This window comes from Chanodichthys erythropterus, chromosome 16 (assembly GCF_024489055.1).
Source record: "Chanodichthys erythropterus isolate Z2021 chromosome 16, ASM2448905v1, whole genome shotgun sequence".
Lineage (NCBI taxonomy): Eukaryota > Metazoa > Chordata > Actinopteri > Cypriniformes > Xenocyprididae > Chanodichthys > Chanodichthys erythropterus.
In genome coordinates, this window is record NC_090236.1 from 14,518,131 (window position 1) to 14,537,500 (window position 19,370).

The 19,370-nt window shown below is 38.4% G+C and overlaps 1 protein-coding gene across 7 annotated transcripts in view; it reads right to left on the reverse strand.

Moving 5' to 3' along the window:
• The window catches only part of si:ch1073-391i24.1 (receptor-type tyrosine-protein phosphatase mu), a 217,712-nt gene extending 199,066 nt beyond the window's left edge, over positions 1-18,646 (reverse strand). For all 7 annotated transcript variants that reach the window (XM_067361858.1, XM_067361856.1, XM_067361855.1 and 4 more), the window contains exon 1: positions 18,437-18,646. In XM_067361858.1, coding sequence (XP_067217959.1) covers positions 18,437-18,509 — 73 coding nt within the window. In that variant the 5' untranslated portion in view covers positions 18,510-18,646. The remainder of the gene's footprint in view (positions 1-18,436) is intronic.
• Positions 18,647-19,370: the final 724 nt, after the last annotated feature.

Here is a 19,370-nt window from a genome sequence, read left to right on the forward strand (position 1 = left end):
CCACAGCCTACTGCAAGCCTCCTCTGCGTTTAGTTTCACCACGGATATTTGGACAAGCAGTGTTAGCCCCATGTCGCTAATTAGCCTAACCTCCCAGTGGATAGACGAGAGTTTCACGCCGCAACGACATAAACATATTTATCCAAATATTGTGCACTAAATAGCTAAACATCACTAAAAAGATGTTTATGAATGCCCCTTGTGTTGTCCAAAGCGGCAGAGTTTACAACAAACTGAAAAAAATACTTGAGTTGCACTGTCACTTTTTAATTATTTTTTTATAATTATTTATTCTGTAATATTTTGCATACAACATGCTTTTCATTTTAAATAAATGTTCTTAATTCCAAACTAGTCTCTTGTTTTTTTGTTAAATTTATATGACTAAAGCTGTTACCTGTAAATTGAAATCATGTTTTTTTTATTAAGTACTCGGTATCGGTATCGGCGAGTACTGAAATGCAAGTACTCGTACTCGTACTCCAAAAAAGTGGTATCGGTGCATCCCTAGTTGCTAGGGTGTTCTGTGTGGTTGCCATGGAACCACTACAGTATGTGGTCGCTAAAGAGTTCTAAATGGTTGTTAGTGTGTTGCTAGGGTGTTCTGTGTGGTTGCCATGGAACCACTACAGTATGTGGTCGCTAAGGTGTTCTGAATGGTTGTTAGTGAAAAACACAAAGTAAGATCTGGAATCATTCTTCATGTTTCCACCAAACTAAAGCGACACATTTGTGGGTTCAGAAGCACTAGTTGGTTCCAGAACCAGCATCATTCGGGCAGAAACATCTGCCTATTAAAAGCCTCCTAAAGCATCTTTACTAGCGTTTCCCTGCTTGCTCATCCAGAAGTTGGTCATAAGTGGAAAAACTCTAACAAACTGCATTTGTTAAGCGAAAAGCCTTTTAAGAGGCAGACAGATGTGTGGAGAAAGAAGAAAAGGACTTCAGAAGTTTATGTGCATGACACAATGGGATATCTCTCCTCAGCACGCTCCCTCTGGGTGTGTGTGTGTGTGTGTGTAGAAATAGGCCATAGCACAAGATAAAGTACTTTATCTTTATGAGAAATAAACGTCCCCATCCCTGTCGGCCCATCCTTTGTGCATCCAAAAACAGCGTTATATATGGAATGCGCTTGCAGGAAATAGGACGCTAGTGAAGGCGCTACACACTGCAGATTAGCCGTTCTGCCTCACTCAGCAGAAATCTCCACAGCGCTTGTTTATGAGTGTACATTCAGATAGATCATGGGCACATGAATGCATAAAAGCCCGGCCGTCACCACACACCGCAAACAGCATCTCCGCACCATGCAGTATTTATGCGGCCGGACTTTTATTTATGATAATAATAGGCCGAACGCAGGAGGGTGAGGCGGAACGAGCCGAGCTTGTTGTGAAGGTGATGCTGCGATGAACAGGACAGATAAAAGAATAAATGATGAAGAACAGAGGGAGAGAAAGACAGAAAGAGACTGAAGATTATACAATCACACTCCTACACTAGCCTACCTTAAAGATCAAGTTCATAAACGCCTCAGTTCTACACAAACCTGATGAACGTCGGTGTGAAAGCCACTGTGCTTCGATTCTGCAGCTTTATACTAAATTAAATATCGACAAATTACATTATCTGCACCACAATTTGAGACAAAGGTTGTAATGGATGGATGGAAAAAACTAAAATATTATATAAATCAAATCAACATAAATAAGTATATAAATAATAATAATAACAGATGGATGGATTCATTAAAATAAACTAAAATATTATATAAATCAACATAAATATATTAATATTAATAATAATAACAACAATAATAATAATGGATTAGTTAAATAATTAATCATTTAAATAAAAACTAAAATATTATATCAACATAAATATAAATAAATAATAATAAATGATAACAATAGAAGGATGGATTAGTTAATTAAAATAAAAAAACAAATTTTATATAAATTAACAAATAAATAAATAAATAAATAATAATAATAATAATAATAATAATAATAATAATAATAATGGATTATTTAAATCGTTAATAAATTAATTAAAATAACATCTAAAATATTATATAAATCAACATAGATAAATATATAAATAATAATAATAACAATTATAATAATAATAAAATAATAATGATAATAATGGATTAGTTAAAGAATAATAAAGTTCTGCAAATAAAAACATATACATAAAATATGAACTAGAACTGAAATAAATTAAGAAGGATGGATTAGTTAATTAAAATAAAAACTAAAATATTATAAAAATCAACATAAATAGATATATAAATATGATTATTATTATTATTATTATTATTATTATTAATAATAATGATAATGATAAGAATGGATTAGTTAAATCATTAATAAATTAATTAAAATAAACTAAAAAATATATCAACATATAAATATAAATAAATAAATAATAATAAATAATAATAACAATAGAAGGATGGATTAGTTAATTAAAATAAAAAACTAAAATATTATATAAGTTAACATAAAAAATATATATAAATAATAATAATAATAATAATTATTATTATTATTATTATTATAAACAATAATGGATGGATTAGTTAATTTAATTAATTAAAATAAAAACTAAAAAAATATATAAAACAAATAAAAATATAAATAAACAATAATTTAATAATAATAATAAGTAATAATAACAATATAAGGATGGATTAGTTAATTAAAATAAAAAACTAAAATATTATATAAATTAACATAAAAATATATATATAAATAATAATAATAATTATTATTATTATTATTATTGTTATTATTATTATTGTTATTATTATTATTATTATTATAAACAATAATGGATGGATTAGTTAATTTAATTAATTAAATTAAAAACTAAAAAATATATAAAACAAATAAAAATATAAATAAACAATAATTTAATAATAATAATAATAATAATAATAATAATAATAAGTAATAATAACAATATAAGGATGGATTAGTTAATTAAAATAAAAAACTAAAATATTATATAAATCAACATAAATAATATAAATAATAATAATAATAATAATAATAATAAATGGATAGTTAATTAATTAGTTAATTTAAATGAAAAAAATCAAAATATTAGATAAATCAACATATAAATAAAGATATAAATAATAATAATAATAACGGATGGATGGATGGATGGATGGATGGATGGATGGATGGATGGATGGATGGATGGATGGATGGATGGATGGATGGATGGATGGATGGATGGATGGATGGATGGATGGATGGATGGATGGATGGATGGATGGATGGATGGATGGATGGATTAGTTAGTTAATCCATCCAATTAACTAATTAATTAAAATAAAATACATTTAATTAAATGAATAATTAAAATAAAAATCAGTAAATAAATATTAGAATAAATAATAACTAAATAAAATAAAAATTAATAGAAATAAATACATTCAACATTTCATTTTTATTTTACAGTTCTGCTTTTTTGGACAAAAACAAATGGCATAAAAAAAAAAAAAATCGAAATCCTTACACTTTGTTTACTTCCAGGTTTAAATAAGATTTTAAATTCTATATTTGCCAAGGTTCAGATCGAGCGATCAAACAGTTAAAGTCGTGTTCCTGAGAGCCTCAGTTGGACACAGACCTGCTGAACATCATTGTGATTGTGAGCAAATGTTCCTCCGTGTATCAGAGATCTGTTGGACATAATTACTCTCAGCTCTCACGCAGCGCGGCGCTTATTAACGTCCCGTCCGTGTTTATCTCGACACGCATCACACCCAAAACACGAGCTTTCAGCGTGTTTCCGAGCGTGCGCTGATCTCAACGCTGCGCCCTGTAATTTCTCCCGCTGATTACAGGCTAGTGAACGATTCAAAGCAGCGTCAGTTCTCTCGTGTCTTATTGTTTCTGTCTGTGCAGCTGCTGAGAATCATGTGTGCGTTTACTAAAAAGAGGAGGGCAGATTCATCAGAACATCACAGTAAATACAGCCTTCATATCACTGCAATTTACTTCTTACAGTAAAACATTCTTAAATGGTTTTGAGATGCAACATTTTCTGACTCCACTGGCAGATATTTGTTCTTGTTTTGAGCACAAACTCACACTTTTCAGTAAAGGAGAATTTTGCTGAACTCCCTGAAACGCCTTCCGGGAATGAATACGTCACAATATTCCTCATTTTAATAATTAATGCGCAGAATAAAGGGGCGGGGCCTGGTTGAGTTAGTTAGTAGTGTGTTGAAACTGGTGGTTATGGTAAGGGGCGGGACATTTGCCAAACACCAATCACAACACACTGCTCCAGCCGGCCAATCAGAGCACATTGTGCTTTTCAGAAGGAGGGGCTTCATAGAGACAGGAACTAAACAGAGCGTTACTGACAGACTGGGAAGAGAGGAGCTGCAACAATGGAGAATATGAGGAGAATAATCAACCTGCTCTAGTAGAGACCAAAAACAATTTCAAAGCATAATACGGCTCTTTAAAGTGCTCAGGTTGAGCTCAAGGTTAGTCTGACCTTAAAACACTCTCAGTGTCAGTGAGCTGACAGCTCTTCTTCTGTCAAGGAAAGGAACATCCGCTCCAGCTGCCGATGTGAGGCGTGACGCGGGCCGTCCGTGAGCTGAAGAGGGTGTTTGACGGGTTGAAGTATGAGAGGAGATGACATAAGACAGAACGAACCGAGCACAGAGCGGCTGGACGGGTGCGCTGATTGAGATGCTGGACGGCAGTCGCTCTCGCTCGCCGCGCTTAATGGATTCCAGGCAGGTTTGCCTGATAAAGAGGTCATTCACTGTCGGCTCACAGCGTTTGTCCACAGAGCAGCAGCGTGACTCCACATACTCTCACACACACACACACACACACACACACACACACACACACACACACACACACACACACACACACACACACATTCTCATTCACAAAGTATCAGCAAACTCTTCTGTTCCTCAGCACCGTCACAAAACACACGGTCAGAACAGGGCATTATAATCACTAACACACACACACACACACACACACACACACACACACAGGATCCGATCCATCAACTGTATATAAGCAGACTATCTCATTAGGAGCTGCTGTTTAGTCCATTTGACTGAATTAATTAAATTAACACGTATGTGTAAGTGTGTATGTGTGTGTGTTAGTGTGTATATACACACATGCCAAATTAATTTAAATAAATAAATAAAGAATAATAAAGTTCTGCAAATAAAAACAAATACATAAAATATGAACTAGAACTGAAATAAATTTAATAAAATAGAAATAAGTAAAATAAATAAATATTTAATAAAATTACACACTGACAAATGTGTATATATATATATATAACTAATATATTATAATTAGCGCCTTTATGTTTCTGAAAGTCTCTTCTGCTCACCAAGGCTGCATTTATTTGATCAAAAATACAGTAAAAAATAGTGAAATATTATTATAATTTAACATAGATGTTTTCTATGTGATTATATAGTAAAGTGTCATTTATATCCTGAGATCAAAGCTGAATTTTCAGCATCATTACTCCAGTCTTCAGTGTCACATGATCCTTCAGAAATCATTCTGATATGATGATCAAGTAACATTTATGATTATTATCGATGTTGAAAACAGTCATATTTTTGCAGAAACTGTGATATATTTTATTTTTCAGGATTTTTTTGATGAATATAAAGTTCAAAAGAAGAGCATTTATTTGACAGAATCTTTAATAACATTATAAATGTTTTTATTGTCACTTCTGATCAATTTAATGGATAAAAATAATAATTTCTCTCTTTTTTAATCTCACCAAAAATGTTTGAATGGTTTCATTGTTTTCACAGAAATATGAAGCAACTGTTTTCAACATTGATAATCAGAAATGTTTCTCTGTTTTAAACTGGAATAATATTTCACAATTTTTACTGTATTTTTGATCAAATAAATGCAGCCTTGATGAGCAAAAAACTAATGTTTCCAAACTTTTGACAGGTATTAATGAATTAATACAATTTTCAAAGTATTTTCTTTTTATTTTACAGTTATGTAGATAAATCTTTTGGACAAAAACAAATATATCATAAAAAAAATCTAAATCCTCACACTGTTTAGAGTTACTTCTTGGTTTAAATAAGGCTGTAAATTCTCAGATTTTGGGAGTAATCCAGTAATCAAGACACACACACAGACGATGTGAAATGTGGTCAAACCCACAGAAAGAGAAAGAGCAGGAGCTGAAGATGATGGAGGCTGTAAATTCTCCCTCTGGACTCGTGAAAAACTGATAAGAGCTGAAAACAGTCTGTCAATCAAACAACATGACGTCTACAAACATCTCAACACTTCAGGGTTAACTCACTGCTTAAATACACCACAAACACACATATCATTCAGGTATAGCTGATATAAAACTAACTCAAACATCTCTGCATGATCTGAAAGAGATGCACTGAGAAACCAACACACACTTGATTCTGACTCAATCTGGAAGATGTACAAAAGCATTTTTGTTCACATAACACCCAAAAGCCTCAACTGAAGCTCCTATAGTGAAACATCTGGAATGTTTTAACCATCTGAAGAACCCAATCCAGCTAGAAAAACACTGAAGATACGAAGAACTATTTTGTGTCTTATAATGTGCATAATAATTTTAGTGAACACAGCGCAGATTGTGATGTTTACTCTCATTTACAGTAATTACTCTAATTATGTGCATTTACTGTCTGTGCTTTGTGTTCACATTCTATACTTCTTCTAGTTCCCTGCATGTCTGTATATTATTTATGATCTACTTCTATTGAGTAAAAACACACAAGCTCTAAAACGCTGACCCGATTCCAAGCGAACAGTAATGATCGAATCCCCTGTAGTACACACACACACACACACACACACACACACGTAATGACAGCACAAATGTTAATGTTAATGTGACCTACTCGACGGCTCTAATGCATTAATAACCAGGAGAGAACTGTTAATGTGGCAAACACAGACGCACGGCGACAGTAATGGTGAATTTAGCCTCTGGATATATTCTCATATGGAGTGTGAGTCCACACCTGTAACACACACACGACGAGACGAGGACGACACACTCAGACACATTCAATCACAAACTCCACTGCTGCTCTGCTGCATTAGAAAAATCTATTCATGGACCCTTTTCACAGACTGATGACGGTTTCCACAGTTATTAACATCGTAAAAAGATTTCTATATATTTTTTAAATTTAATCTACATTTATAAAACTATATTTATGACATCTTTCTCTGACCAATGCTACCAAAAAAGATGGATAAAAGCGAAAGTTATGACATCAAGATGGCACTGAAAGAAGGCGGTTCTAATTGGACGTCGTTTTACCCGAAATATTTTTATAAAAACATGAGCTGGAATGAAGAAAGTGATCAGCGTGATTAGCTGTTTCTATTGCGAATTTAACTCATGCACATAATTGAAATATGGCATAAACATTTGCGAATAAAGCAGCGTTTCTATCCCACGTGTTTAAAAGAACAAAATCGTCACTTCCTGGAGCAAAACATCAGTAATAAAAACGCAAGTTGCTGCAATCCGGCTCTTTTCTCCTCCATCATAAATGAGTTGGTCTCAGAGCGTCAGACGAAACACAAACGCTGTCATGTGATCTTGCGTTCGGATGCTGGTGTTCGGGAACACAATCGTGTGAGACGCTTCTGGAGGAATTAAACCAAATCATTCTGATGACAGACTTTGACTCAGAACCACCAAACCAACATTTGAGATGCTGCGATGCGATTGGTCCACTGGTTAGTGCAGTCATCCAATCGCAGTCTCTGCCGAGGCAAAGTCATGTGAGGGATTTATTAATCTCCAATATTTAACGAACGATTCGATGGACAGCGGCGGTCCTAGAGATAAAGTTGTTCAGAATGAGAGGCTCTACCATGTGGTATGAATGTCGTGGCTGTGTGCAAAAATTTGCACGATACACAAACCTTTACACACGTGAAAATGTGAAGGCGCCCCCCGGTGGCCAATTTCTTTCAAATTTCTCACAGGCCTCTAGAGCCGTGAGTCAAACAGGTCCAGCGAGTTTCATTCCGATCAGCCTCCGTTAACCTTGTCTGATTGCTGCTCAAACTTGATTGGCAGACATGTTTTTTGAGATACGCCAATGTCCTCAAAGACACTAATGACACCTCGGACAAAAACTCTGCATACCAATTTTCAAGTTAATCGGACTAACAGTGAAGTAGTTATAGCCATTTTCAAGTTTTTTTTCTGTTATAGCTCCACCAAGTGGCCGGTTGCTGCATCCTTTTTCACACAACCACAGAATGAGCTCTTACACAGGTGTGCCAATTTTGGTGAAAATATCTAATTCCGTTCACGAGTTATAGCCATTTTAGTAAAAGTGGCTCTGCCCACTTCTAACGTTTTGACGGCCCTTAGAGACCGTGGATCAAAATTGTAACTTTTTTTGATAATTATTGACTCCAGAGTATCTTGCTGCACTAGTTTGATTCCAATTGGGCCAAAAACCTAGGACTAGTTTGAAAAAGTTTTTGAAATAATCTCCAAATTTAACGTATGATTCGATGGGCAAAGTTGCTCAGAATGAGGAGTTCTACCATGTGGTATGAATGTCGTGGGCGTGTGCGAAAAATTACGCGATACACAATCCTTTACGTACATGAAAAACACGAAGGCACACCTGGTGGCCAATTTCTTTCAAATTTCTCACAGGCCTCTAGAGCCGTGAGTCAAACAGGTCCAGCGAGTTTCATTCCGATCAGCCTCCGTTAACCTTGTCTGATGGCTGCTCAAAATTCATTAGCCAATGGCGGACATGTTTTTTGAGATATGTCAATGTCCTCAGAGACAATCATGGCACCTCAGACAAAGACACTGCATGCCAATTTTCAAGTCAATTGGACTAACAGTGAAGTAGTTATAACAATTTTCAAGTTGTTTTTTTTCTGTTATAGCTCCACCAAGTGGCCAGTTGCCATGTCCATTTTCACGCAACCACAGAATGAGCTCTTACACAGGTGTGCCAATTTTGGTGAAAATATCTAATTCCGTTCACGAGTTATAGACATTTTAGTAAAAGTGGCTCTGCCCACTTCAAATGTTTTGGTGACCTTTAGAGACCGTGAATCGGAATTTCAACATTTTTTTTTTGGATAATTATTGATAATCTTGATGCACTAGTTTGGTTCCAATCGGGTCAAAAACCTAGGACTAGTTTGCAAAAAATCCAAAATACTCCAAAAATTCACCGAAATGGCGAACGAATCCAAGGCATGATTTGAGCCAAGTGGTATAAGACACTTGAGCCTACGCCGTTTTGTACTTTTGACCGCTGTAGCGCCCCCGTCAGGCCGATCGAGGCGAGCCTCTGTGATGTTGTAGACGGCTCTCAAAGTTTCGGTTTGGTCTGCCCGATCACTTTTATGGGAGAATGCTGATCCTTGGAAATTTTAACAATTACAATAGAGTTTCAGCGCTTGAACCCTTAATAAGCTGCTCAGCTAAAAGGATTTATTTATTGATATATTATCTAGAATAATTTAACAATGTTTCCTTTAAAGAATATAAAAAAGAAGCCAATAATATAAGCTCTTACAGCTTAATATTTTATAGAAAATCTAACATTTTACCAGGAAAGTCCATAAAAATGTCATTTGAATTGAATTTGAATTTATTGTTTATATATTTATTGTATTATACATCAAAGCTTGTGTCATTCCCTCAAACAGATCGTGATGTGTCATGTTTGTTGGCAGGTTCATCATCATCATCAGTGGATCAGAGGCGAGACGCGACAGATAACGGCGCGTGAGAGCGATGGAGGGCCGGACTGCGAGGATCCGAGCGCCTGTTCGCCCACCGGAGGTCGAGCTGCAAACGCCATCGCTGCCAAACTTCACTTCCCACGACTTCTGCCTTCTCATCTGTGTTATTTACAGGATTTTACCAAGCCTCGTTTCACTTAAAAAGTCCATTATTTCAATTATCTGGCAACCTTCGCTGCCGCTCATTAACACGCTGGCATGAGAAACTCCGAGCGGCCCGCGGCGCGCAGAAATAAACACTGAGCTCCGCGAAGCGCATCGCTTTCGCACCTTCCTTCAGATCGTGCCGGGAGGACGCCAACTCCGCTGCTAATCACACGCGACGCCGCAGAATCTCCAGGTCACAGAGTCGCGCACAGAGACGCGGTAAATAACAGACTGCGTTTTCCCTTGATTGCGACCCGTTCTCCCCTCCATATCCATCCATCCATCCATCCAAAACCTCCCCCTCACCTCGCGCTCATCATTAGAGAGAACGCAGACCCTTGGAGCATTAATTAGCGATATTTTCTGGAGTGTCTGGACCTTCTTGCTCGCCGCCGCCTCTGAATGTTAACTTGTGTAAACACAATCCGCGGCATAACAAGTTGTTGTTAATCTCAGCGGCCAAGCTTTTAATATGGAGATGCGGAATTACTCAAGCGCGGTCTCTCCCGTCATCGCATTTTCTGCCGTTCTTGAAATCCCTGGTGCTTGTTCTTACATCTGTTTTCCCTCTCTCGGTTTGTATCCCTAAAATACTCCTCTGCTGTATCATTTGTCTCTGTACACACACCCATGGATCCGCTCCAAACCCAGCGCGCGCAGGCAGCATTTTAAGGCCTAGACCTGCTTCTGATCCAGCTCTAACACAGCTTCAGAGAGGCCAGTCCCACAATGCACTGCGAAAAAAATCTGTTTTTACAATCAATATTTTTGTCATGTTTTCCGGTAAAAAGCAGGAAACATGAGCTGCATGCATAATAATGGTGTTTTAGATGGAGATTAGCATGTATTTCATGTTAGTTACATTCATTGCATAAACATGAACTTTACATTAAACAAGATTAAAACTATTTGCCAATCAGGTAAGACAAATAAACATCACAGTTGGCAATATTCAAGTCTTATCTCACAGTTTTTCATGTTTTAAGGATGTTTAGATGCTTCTTTTGCATAAGACAAAAAAAAAAAAACAAAAAAAAAATCAATGCATTAAATATGGAAGATGAAGCATTAAAAAAAAAAAAAAAAAAAAAAAAAATCAACTATTGCATTAGAGTCATCAAACAGTGAGGCTCCGGATGCTGTCTATGTAGACAGTTCACTAGGGTTTGGAACAGAGCCAATGTCTGCCTCTCTCTCACACACACACACACTCATTAGTCAATCTCTCTGTCTGTGATTCATTAGCTTTTATCCTCTTCATTTAAACGAGTCTGTATGTAATTAGTGTGTATGTTTGTCCAGCGTTGTCACACACAGTCACATCTCAAGGCCAATTAGTGTGTACGTCACATCACAGCAAACACACACACACACACACCACAACCATACAGCACAATAAAGTGTGTGTGTATGTGTGTGAGAGAGAGAGTGTATGTTTGTGTGTGCGAGTGTTTGCTCAAGTGTGTGTGAGAAAGTGAGTGTGTGAGAGAGTGAGTGTGCACATTTGTGCACGAGTGTGTGTGTAAGTGTGTGTGCGTGTGTTTGTGCATGAGTGTGTGTGAGCGAGTGAGTGTGTGAGTGAGCGTGTGTGTTTGCATGAGTGTGTGTGAGTATGTGTGTGAGCAAGTGTGTAAGTGTGAGAGTGTGTGTGTTTGTGTGTGTGATATTAAACATCTGAATTGGCTGAACAGAAATAAAACAGATGAAGCTGAACTGGAATCTGAATTCTGCTCACTTTCATTCAAACTTGAATTGTAATTCTACGATTCAAATTCAGGAATGCAAAAGGGATTTTTAACTGAGTTCTGGATCAAAACTGATACAAGACGACAGTAAATACTGAATGAAAGCGGTACAGGCGACATTAGTGGAGCATCCCAAGTTAAAGTTAAACTGCTGAGATGTTTATTGCAGTAAATCTCACATCTGGATTAAGGACACAGATACAGAACACACACTGTAGAAGTCCAGTACTGTTTGCCAGTTGGTTTGGTTAACAGTTGGTTAGATGAATATATGGAGGCCGCATGCTTCGCCCACATATTGTTCTGTCTCTAAAATAACAGAATGGCGTAACAAGAGAGAGTTTCCATATGAACTGCCTCTCTGTGCTTCTGGCCGTCATTAATCACTGACGGATGTATTTTATTAGTGTTTCGCTGCAGGTGCCGCGGCTCCAGTCGTCTCCAGAGCTCACGGATATTTAATTTCATTCTCCAATGGTGCAGAGAAAGATTCTCCTCTTCATCACCTCTTAACTGGCTCCATAACCGCTGGGGCCACTGAAACAGAAGCCCACCGAGGGGCCAGAAATAAAGCGCTGTTTATCTTCAGCAGCCACTGTATTTCTGCGGTTCAGATAAGAGCCGTCAGTCAGCGCCGGTAAAATAACTCAGATGAAGTCGAGTCTCTGTGTGAAGCTTAAAAGCACAATGCATGTCGTATCTGAACCATCGACATATACGCTAATATCACCATAGTGAACATGCGCAGAATTGTTATTGTGGGAACTTCATAATACAGCAAATAGCTCATTACGCATTTTTAGAATACTTTTCCATCAACGGGTTCTTTAGAACAGCAGAAATGCGGCTGTAACCACGGTAACCCCTGTAAACACTGCAGCTGCGCTACTTTGTTTCTGAACAGTATTTAAATGTTTCAAACAGACATTCAGATGTTTGTGTTCATCACAGGATCAAACACTTACAACACTTCATATTTTTTACACTTAAGATATTTATCAAACTTACAATCTGATCTAGATATTGACTAGAAAATGCTCTGATTCTTTATAGTTCTTTTGCACTTTAATCTGTTTGAAACATTTGTTTACTTCATAGATTTTTTGCAAATTGTTTTATTGTACTTAAATGTTCTTTTTTTATGAGAAAGAAGTTATCGAACCTGTTAGGAGGACAACACTTGTGTTTAGTAGCTTAATTAAGTTTGCTTGAGAAATAACAACATAGCAACCACCCAAAATACCCTAGCAACCACCCAGATGTATCGCCTTCGATAATGAACGCGATATTGCGTGGCTTATCAGTGATCTACGGCTCTGTCTATTAAATGCCACTCCATTTGAAAGCAGGTGATGGCGATTTAGCGGTAATCAGGGAACCGGCTTTACTGACGAAATGCGCGTGACAATCGCATGCGATATATCGTGCAGCCCTACTGAGTACCATAACAACACCTTAGCAACCACCCAAAGTGCCCTAGCAACTGCATAGGAACACCCTAGCAACCACATTGCAACCACCCTAGAAACCACTCAAGTACCCTAGCAACCACATAGCAACACCTTAGCAACCACCTTGAGTACCATAGCAACCATAGCAACACCCTATCAACCACTTCACGTACCCTAGCAACCGCATAGCAACCACCCGAGTATCCTAGCAACCAAATAAAACCCTAGCAACCACCCAGAGTACCCTACTAACCGCATAGCAACACCTTAGCAACCACCCAAGTACCCTAGCAACTGCATAGCAACACCTTAGCAACCACCCCAAGCACCTTAGCAACCACACATCTATCTAGCTTCAAACTATTTCAAACTGAAAACCTTCAAACTAAAAGTTTTTTTTTTACTTTTTGGTCAGGCTTTCTCAAGCCATCTTAAAGTTTGTCTTGACAAACTTTTTTATCTAGTTCATTACTGTGATTATATCACGATTATACCGTAATAAAAAGCTTCAGCGATTATCGTGATAAGAAAATGTGATGCCGTTACACGACTAATGTGAGATATGAATGTTTATTAGACTAAAATAAAATATACTGCTTTCTCCATCCTGAATTACAGACAGAATGATTACGACGGTATAAAAGGTGAAGGACATTTTCTGTCATTTCTCTGATATTTATGAAGATTTTCCAGGATGAAGTTTAGTTTGAAGTTATAGTTTGGGTGTTTGTTCACTACAGGAGTTAAAGATGCTCATTCTGTCATCATTTACTCCCCCTCATGTCATTTCAACCCTTGATGTGGAAGTTTTGGTTACCATTGTCCTCCACTGTATGAACACGGAGACGTTTCTCAAAACACGTTGCACAGAAAGTCACGCAGGTTTGAAGAACACGAAGACAGAATGATCATTCCTTCTATTCTTTTAAACAGTCATCTCAGTGTGAGGTCACGCCTGCTCTTTAACAAACCAGCACAGGAACATGAACTCAGCTGCAGTATTCGTCCGAGTCAGACACGTGTTGTTTATCGGTGAGTAAGACCTGCTGTTGTTTTTGTCAGGCTAAAAGTCAGACGTGACAGAGACAGTCATTAGAGCGTCCTGTCCGCTGACGAGAGGAGAATCAGCTCACGCACACCGGCACAGGTGGAGAGACTCTCAAACACCTACGACACCTGTACCGCACGCCTACAGGTGCAGCTGCAGTCACATGACCACACGCCAGCCAGAGTACAGGAACCCTCGACTAACACTGACGGCATGCAGCTCTGAAGTAGCGACGGATCTCTTCTTCTGTATTCTGACACAGCAGTTCTATGCATCAGTTGTTGATTGGATGTTGAGATGTGGGCGTGGCATTCAAAAGCAGATCTGAATGTGAACTTCCAGAAAGAAAGGGGCGGGGTTTAATCGCACTAAATGATTGGAGGCTTCCAGCATTCGTCACCAGAGGGTGACCGCGGTTGCCGCGGGTAGTTTTTCATGTCCGCGGGTTAAAGCGACCCCAATAACAAGATATTTAGCCCGTGGAATGCAAATGTTACCCCATTAAAAAGCAGATTTTACACCCTGGAACTTTTTTTTACCAGGGGACCCTGAAACGCAATGGGGCTAGTTTTGTTGTGAAAACTTATAGATACGACTTTACTTCAATTTCTTCACAACTTTATTAACATTTATTAGGTGTTTTTTGCATACGCGAGGTTTCAGTTGTTCTCCAGTTTTTTCAGAAAATTAGAGTCGATTTTAGAAGAAAGTTGTTGAATGAAGATCTGTGCATGAAGGCATTCATATGCAGATATCACACACTGTTTTAAGGACTCGCTCATAATGTCTCTGCATGTTGAATTTTAACATTGAAAGAAAAATTAGACATGGGCTACTTCAGGATTTTAGCAGAACTTCTGACAGTTTGAAGCTCTTTTTCTCTTCAAGCACTTCTGATGGGTTCCCAGTCGAGTCGAGCGGCAGTAATCAGCCAGCGGACAGACTTTGAGTGACGCCTCAAACTTACGAGCGAGTCTTGTGGTGAATTAAAGCACCAGTAGGTGTCAGTCAGACGAGCTGCGGCTCCCGGCCCCTGCGGCACACAACGCCATCAATCATCGGACTATTGGAAGACCTGAACGTGTGTTATATTTATACGCCGCGTCCAGGAATTACCCAGCGCTAATCGATGATAGCTGGAGCTGTGTGTGGAGACGAGAGACGCTTATAAATCACACGGATGCTAAAGAGCTCGACTCCCCTCTGACACACACACACACACACACACACACACACACACACACACACACACACACACACACACACACACACACACACACACACACACACACACACACACACACACACACACACACACACTCACACACACACACTCACACACACACACACACACATGTTTGTTTTTGTGAATTGTGGGGACTTTCCATAGACTTCAATGCATTTTACACTGAACAAACTGTACATTCTATCCCCCTACCCTGCCCCTACCCCTAAACCTAACCCTCACAGGAAACTGTGCAAACTTTTACTTTTTCACAAAAACTCATTCTATATGATTTATAAACCCATTTACATTGTGGGGACCGCTGGCTGGTCCCCACGATGTAGGTGAACTCAGGTTTATATTACATCATGGGGACATTTGGTCCCCACAATGTAATATAAACAAAAGCACTCACACTCACACACACACACACACACACACACACACACACACACACACACACACACACACACACACACACACACAGGCTCACTGAAATCACTAATACAACATTATACTACCACAGTTTTTTAGATAATCACAGTACACTAAATAATACTGGGCTAAAAACAACACAAGTTGGGTTGAAAATGGACAAACCCAGTGATTGGGTTGCTTTAATCTATTGGTTTTTAATAAATTGCTTATTAATAAATGTTCACCTTTTGATTATTATAGTTTCCTCTAGTACTTATGTGTCTGATTTTTAATTTCCAACCTATTTTGGGTCATTTTCAGCCAGACATATAGTCATTTTTAAACAATAGTTGAGTTAATTAAAGCTACCCAGCAGGTTTGGCAAACTTTAACCCAACCACTGGGTCACTGGGTTTGTCCATTTTCAACCCAACTTGGGTTGTTTTTTAACCCAACATTAAGGGTGTAGTACCATGGTATTATCTGAAGTACAATATTCCCAGCTAACAAAACTATTAATGTTTTTTCTCTGAATGTTCAAAATGTCCAGTTTATCGAATGAAATGTTTTCTCTTGGTTATACGAACGTTAAAGAAACATTCCATTTTGCAATCATTATGGGAACATTTCTTTTGAATGTCCTCTGAACACTCACAGTTACATTTATTAAAATATTAAACGTCCAACTAAAAGTTGGATGAACGATGTATAAATAACGTTCTGAGAACATTACCAAAGGCCAGATAACTTTGAATGAACGTTCTATTAACGTTACTGCAAGAACGTTTGTTCATCATTTTGAGAGAACATTCTGACAACGTTCCATGTTAACTGGGTTAATAATAATATAGTATATGAATAGATAATCATCAGAATCATGCTATATATATGTTTTGGGACATGAACATGAATTAGTACCATGGTATATATCAATGTACCGTAGTATTATCATCTGACATCAACAGTGCAGCATGGTGCTACCATAATCAGGGCTGGTTTAGGGAGCGGGTTGATAACAGCATACTAATGAATATTGATTATTATTAATATGAATACATTTTTATGTTATAATAAAGCATAAGCCACTCAGGGATGTGCGTGACAGTCAAAGTGGGTGTTTTGGGCACAAAGCAGAGTAAGAAAATCACTGTGACACACTTTAAATCATTGATGCTTAATTCTCCAGAACTCTGCGGTCAAAACTTTCTCCTGACGTGTTTATCACTTCAAATATTTGCGATAAGAAGATGGGAGATCAATTGATCAGTCGCTGCTGATTTACTCCATCAGGATCAGCAGCACAGCTGTGATGGAAATCAGTCTTGATGTACAGATGCATATGTACAGTCGCTATAAGTGAGCCATGCTGCCTCCTACAGGCCAACAGAGGAACTGACACGAATACTACATACAGTCAAAAACACACCGAGTTTCAAATGATATAAACTTGAAACATGTTTGCATGCATGCAATCACTAAGTGACATGTTAAAAACACTATAAACAAGCTCACACCGAATCTGTGAATAATTCACAATATTGTTACTAAATCTCATGCAAAAGTAATGACATTAAACTATGAGGAACAAATAGTCATTAGTGACGGAAAAACCTCAAACTGACACACCAATCCGTGAATATTACCCATGCATCCACATATTGATTTAAACGTCACTAATGCGCCCTATTACACAGAAAATCTATTGTCCAGACAGCTGAAATGACCCCTTTTAAGGTCCGTTTTGCGTCCCCTCGAGCTACAAGAGAAACAAATCTGAGTTACAGTTGGACTGCTGGGCTTGTGATGCATCCAGAATTCGGTCTGAATCTTTAATCAGACTATTTGCCACCATCGGAACCAAACACATCTCGAGCTCCGTTTCTGAGCAGAATGAGAATGCATGAAAAAGCAAATGCAATGCGCGCGAGCTTTACATATCATGATGGTTAGGTTTGATTGACAGGTCAAATAAAACTGCACAATGCACAGATGTTCTATAAAACTTTGCCTAATCAGTGAAGCACTGCAGTGCCTTTGGTTAGTTCCAGCCTTACGTCCATTAATAGATCAATGGAATGAACTAATGTGTTTCATTAGACACAAATCCATAAAGAGAAGTCACCGGGTCACATTCCCACAGAACTCTCTTTCTCGCTCCAGACTGGAGATTATTAAAGTTTTTGATGTTCACATCTGGGCTCTTGGTTTAATAACACAGAACTATCACGATCAGTGAGATCTGGACACAAACAGGTGCTTTTCACTTCAGTCTTCACGCGACAAACAGCGACTCTGCGCAGCAAAGGATCCGGTTTGCGGTGATGTTTCTAAATCAGAACACGGAACCCGTCATTACTGGCCTGTCATTAGCGTTCCTCCGGTGCTCGTCAAACTTTACGCACCACTCTAAAACAAGCGCCAAATCACGCAACGCTCGCGCGGCGTGCTGAACTGAGACGCGATCCACTGTCGCGCTCTCAACGACGCCAAGTTTCACGGACACATCACGATGAGTTACAGGCGAATCTGAGGTACATCACACGAGCTCTTACCTTTGAACACCTGCGCTCGCGCTGACACCAAGACGCCGATCGCGGTGAAGAGGCACGCGAAAAGTTTGTCCATCCTGGCGGTGTCGGTTCGGTGAAGCCCGGACTGCCCGCGGGCCGAACTCTGTGCAGGTGCGGCTTCTTGGGAAGGCTCTCGGTTGGTTTCAGGCTCTTGTGGAACTGTTTCTCCGGCTCTCCCGGAGACGTGCCGCGTGCGCGCGTGTGTGTGTGTGTGTGTGGCGGGCGTCAGTGTGAGTTGTAGATTACCGGGCGGAGCGCGCGCGCGCGGGCGGATGTGTTCTCCGGTAGAGGGTGTGCGGGAGCTCTGACTGTTCCTCTGGTGTCGTGCTTCATCTCCTCCCACTGCGAGAAGATACAGCTGGACACTGAGAGACACTACTGCACTCTACATTCACTGCCCGAATAAAGTTCCCACAGTGACTCTATCAAATTCAAATTCAAATTCAAAATTGCTTTATTGGCATGACTGTAAATAATACAATATTGCCAAAGCATACATATAACAATAATAAAAACATCTGTATAATAGACGAAAATATAAAATATTATAATGCTATCAAATATTACAACATAACTTAAACTTAAATTAACAGTGTAACACAATAGAACATGTCTGAACATTTGTCACCACAGTGGTTAAACAGACACACACACGCACTGTGGTGGACGGTAGGGAAACACACTGAGGTCAGACACACACATTACACACACTCACCTGCTGTCTCTCAGGCTGTGGCACATCCACACGTATCTCGCAGCCAGTGCTGCTGTCGGTCCCTCTCCTAATATTAACTTTATTTGTTCTACTTCAGTCATGGCTGTAAAGTTCTTTATTACGTTACTGAATTTGGTGAAGTAGAGATCTCTAATTGATATGTATTTTTGACAGTGAAGGAAGAAGTGCGTCTCTGTCTCG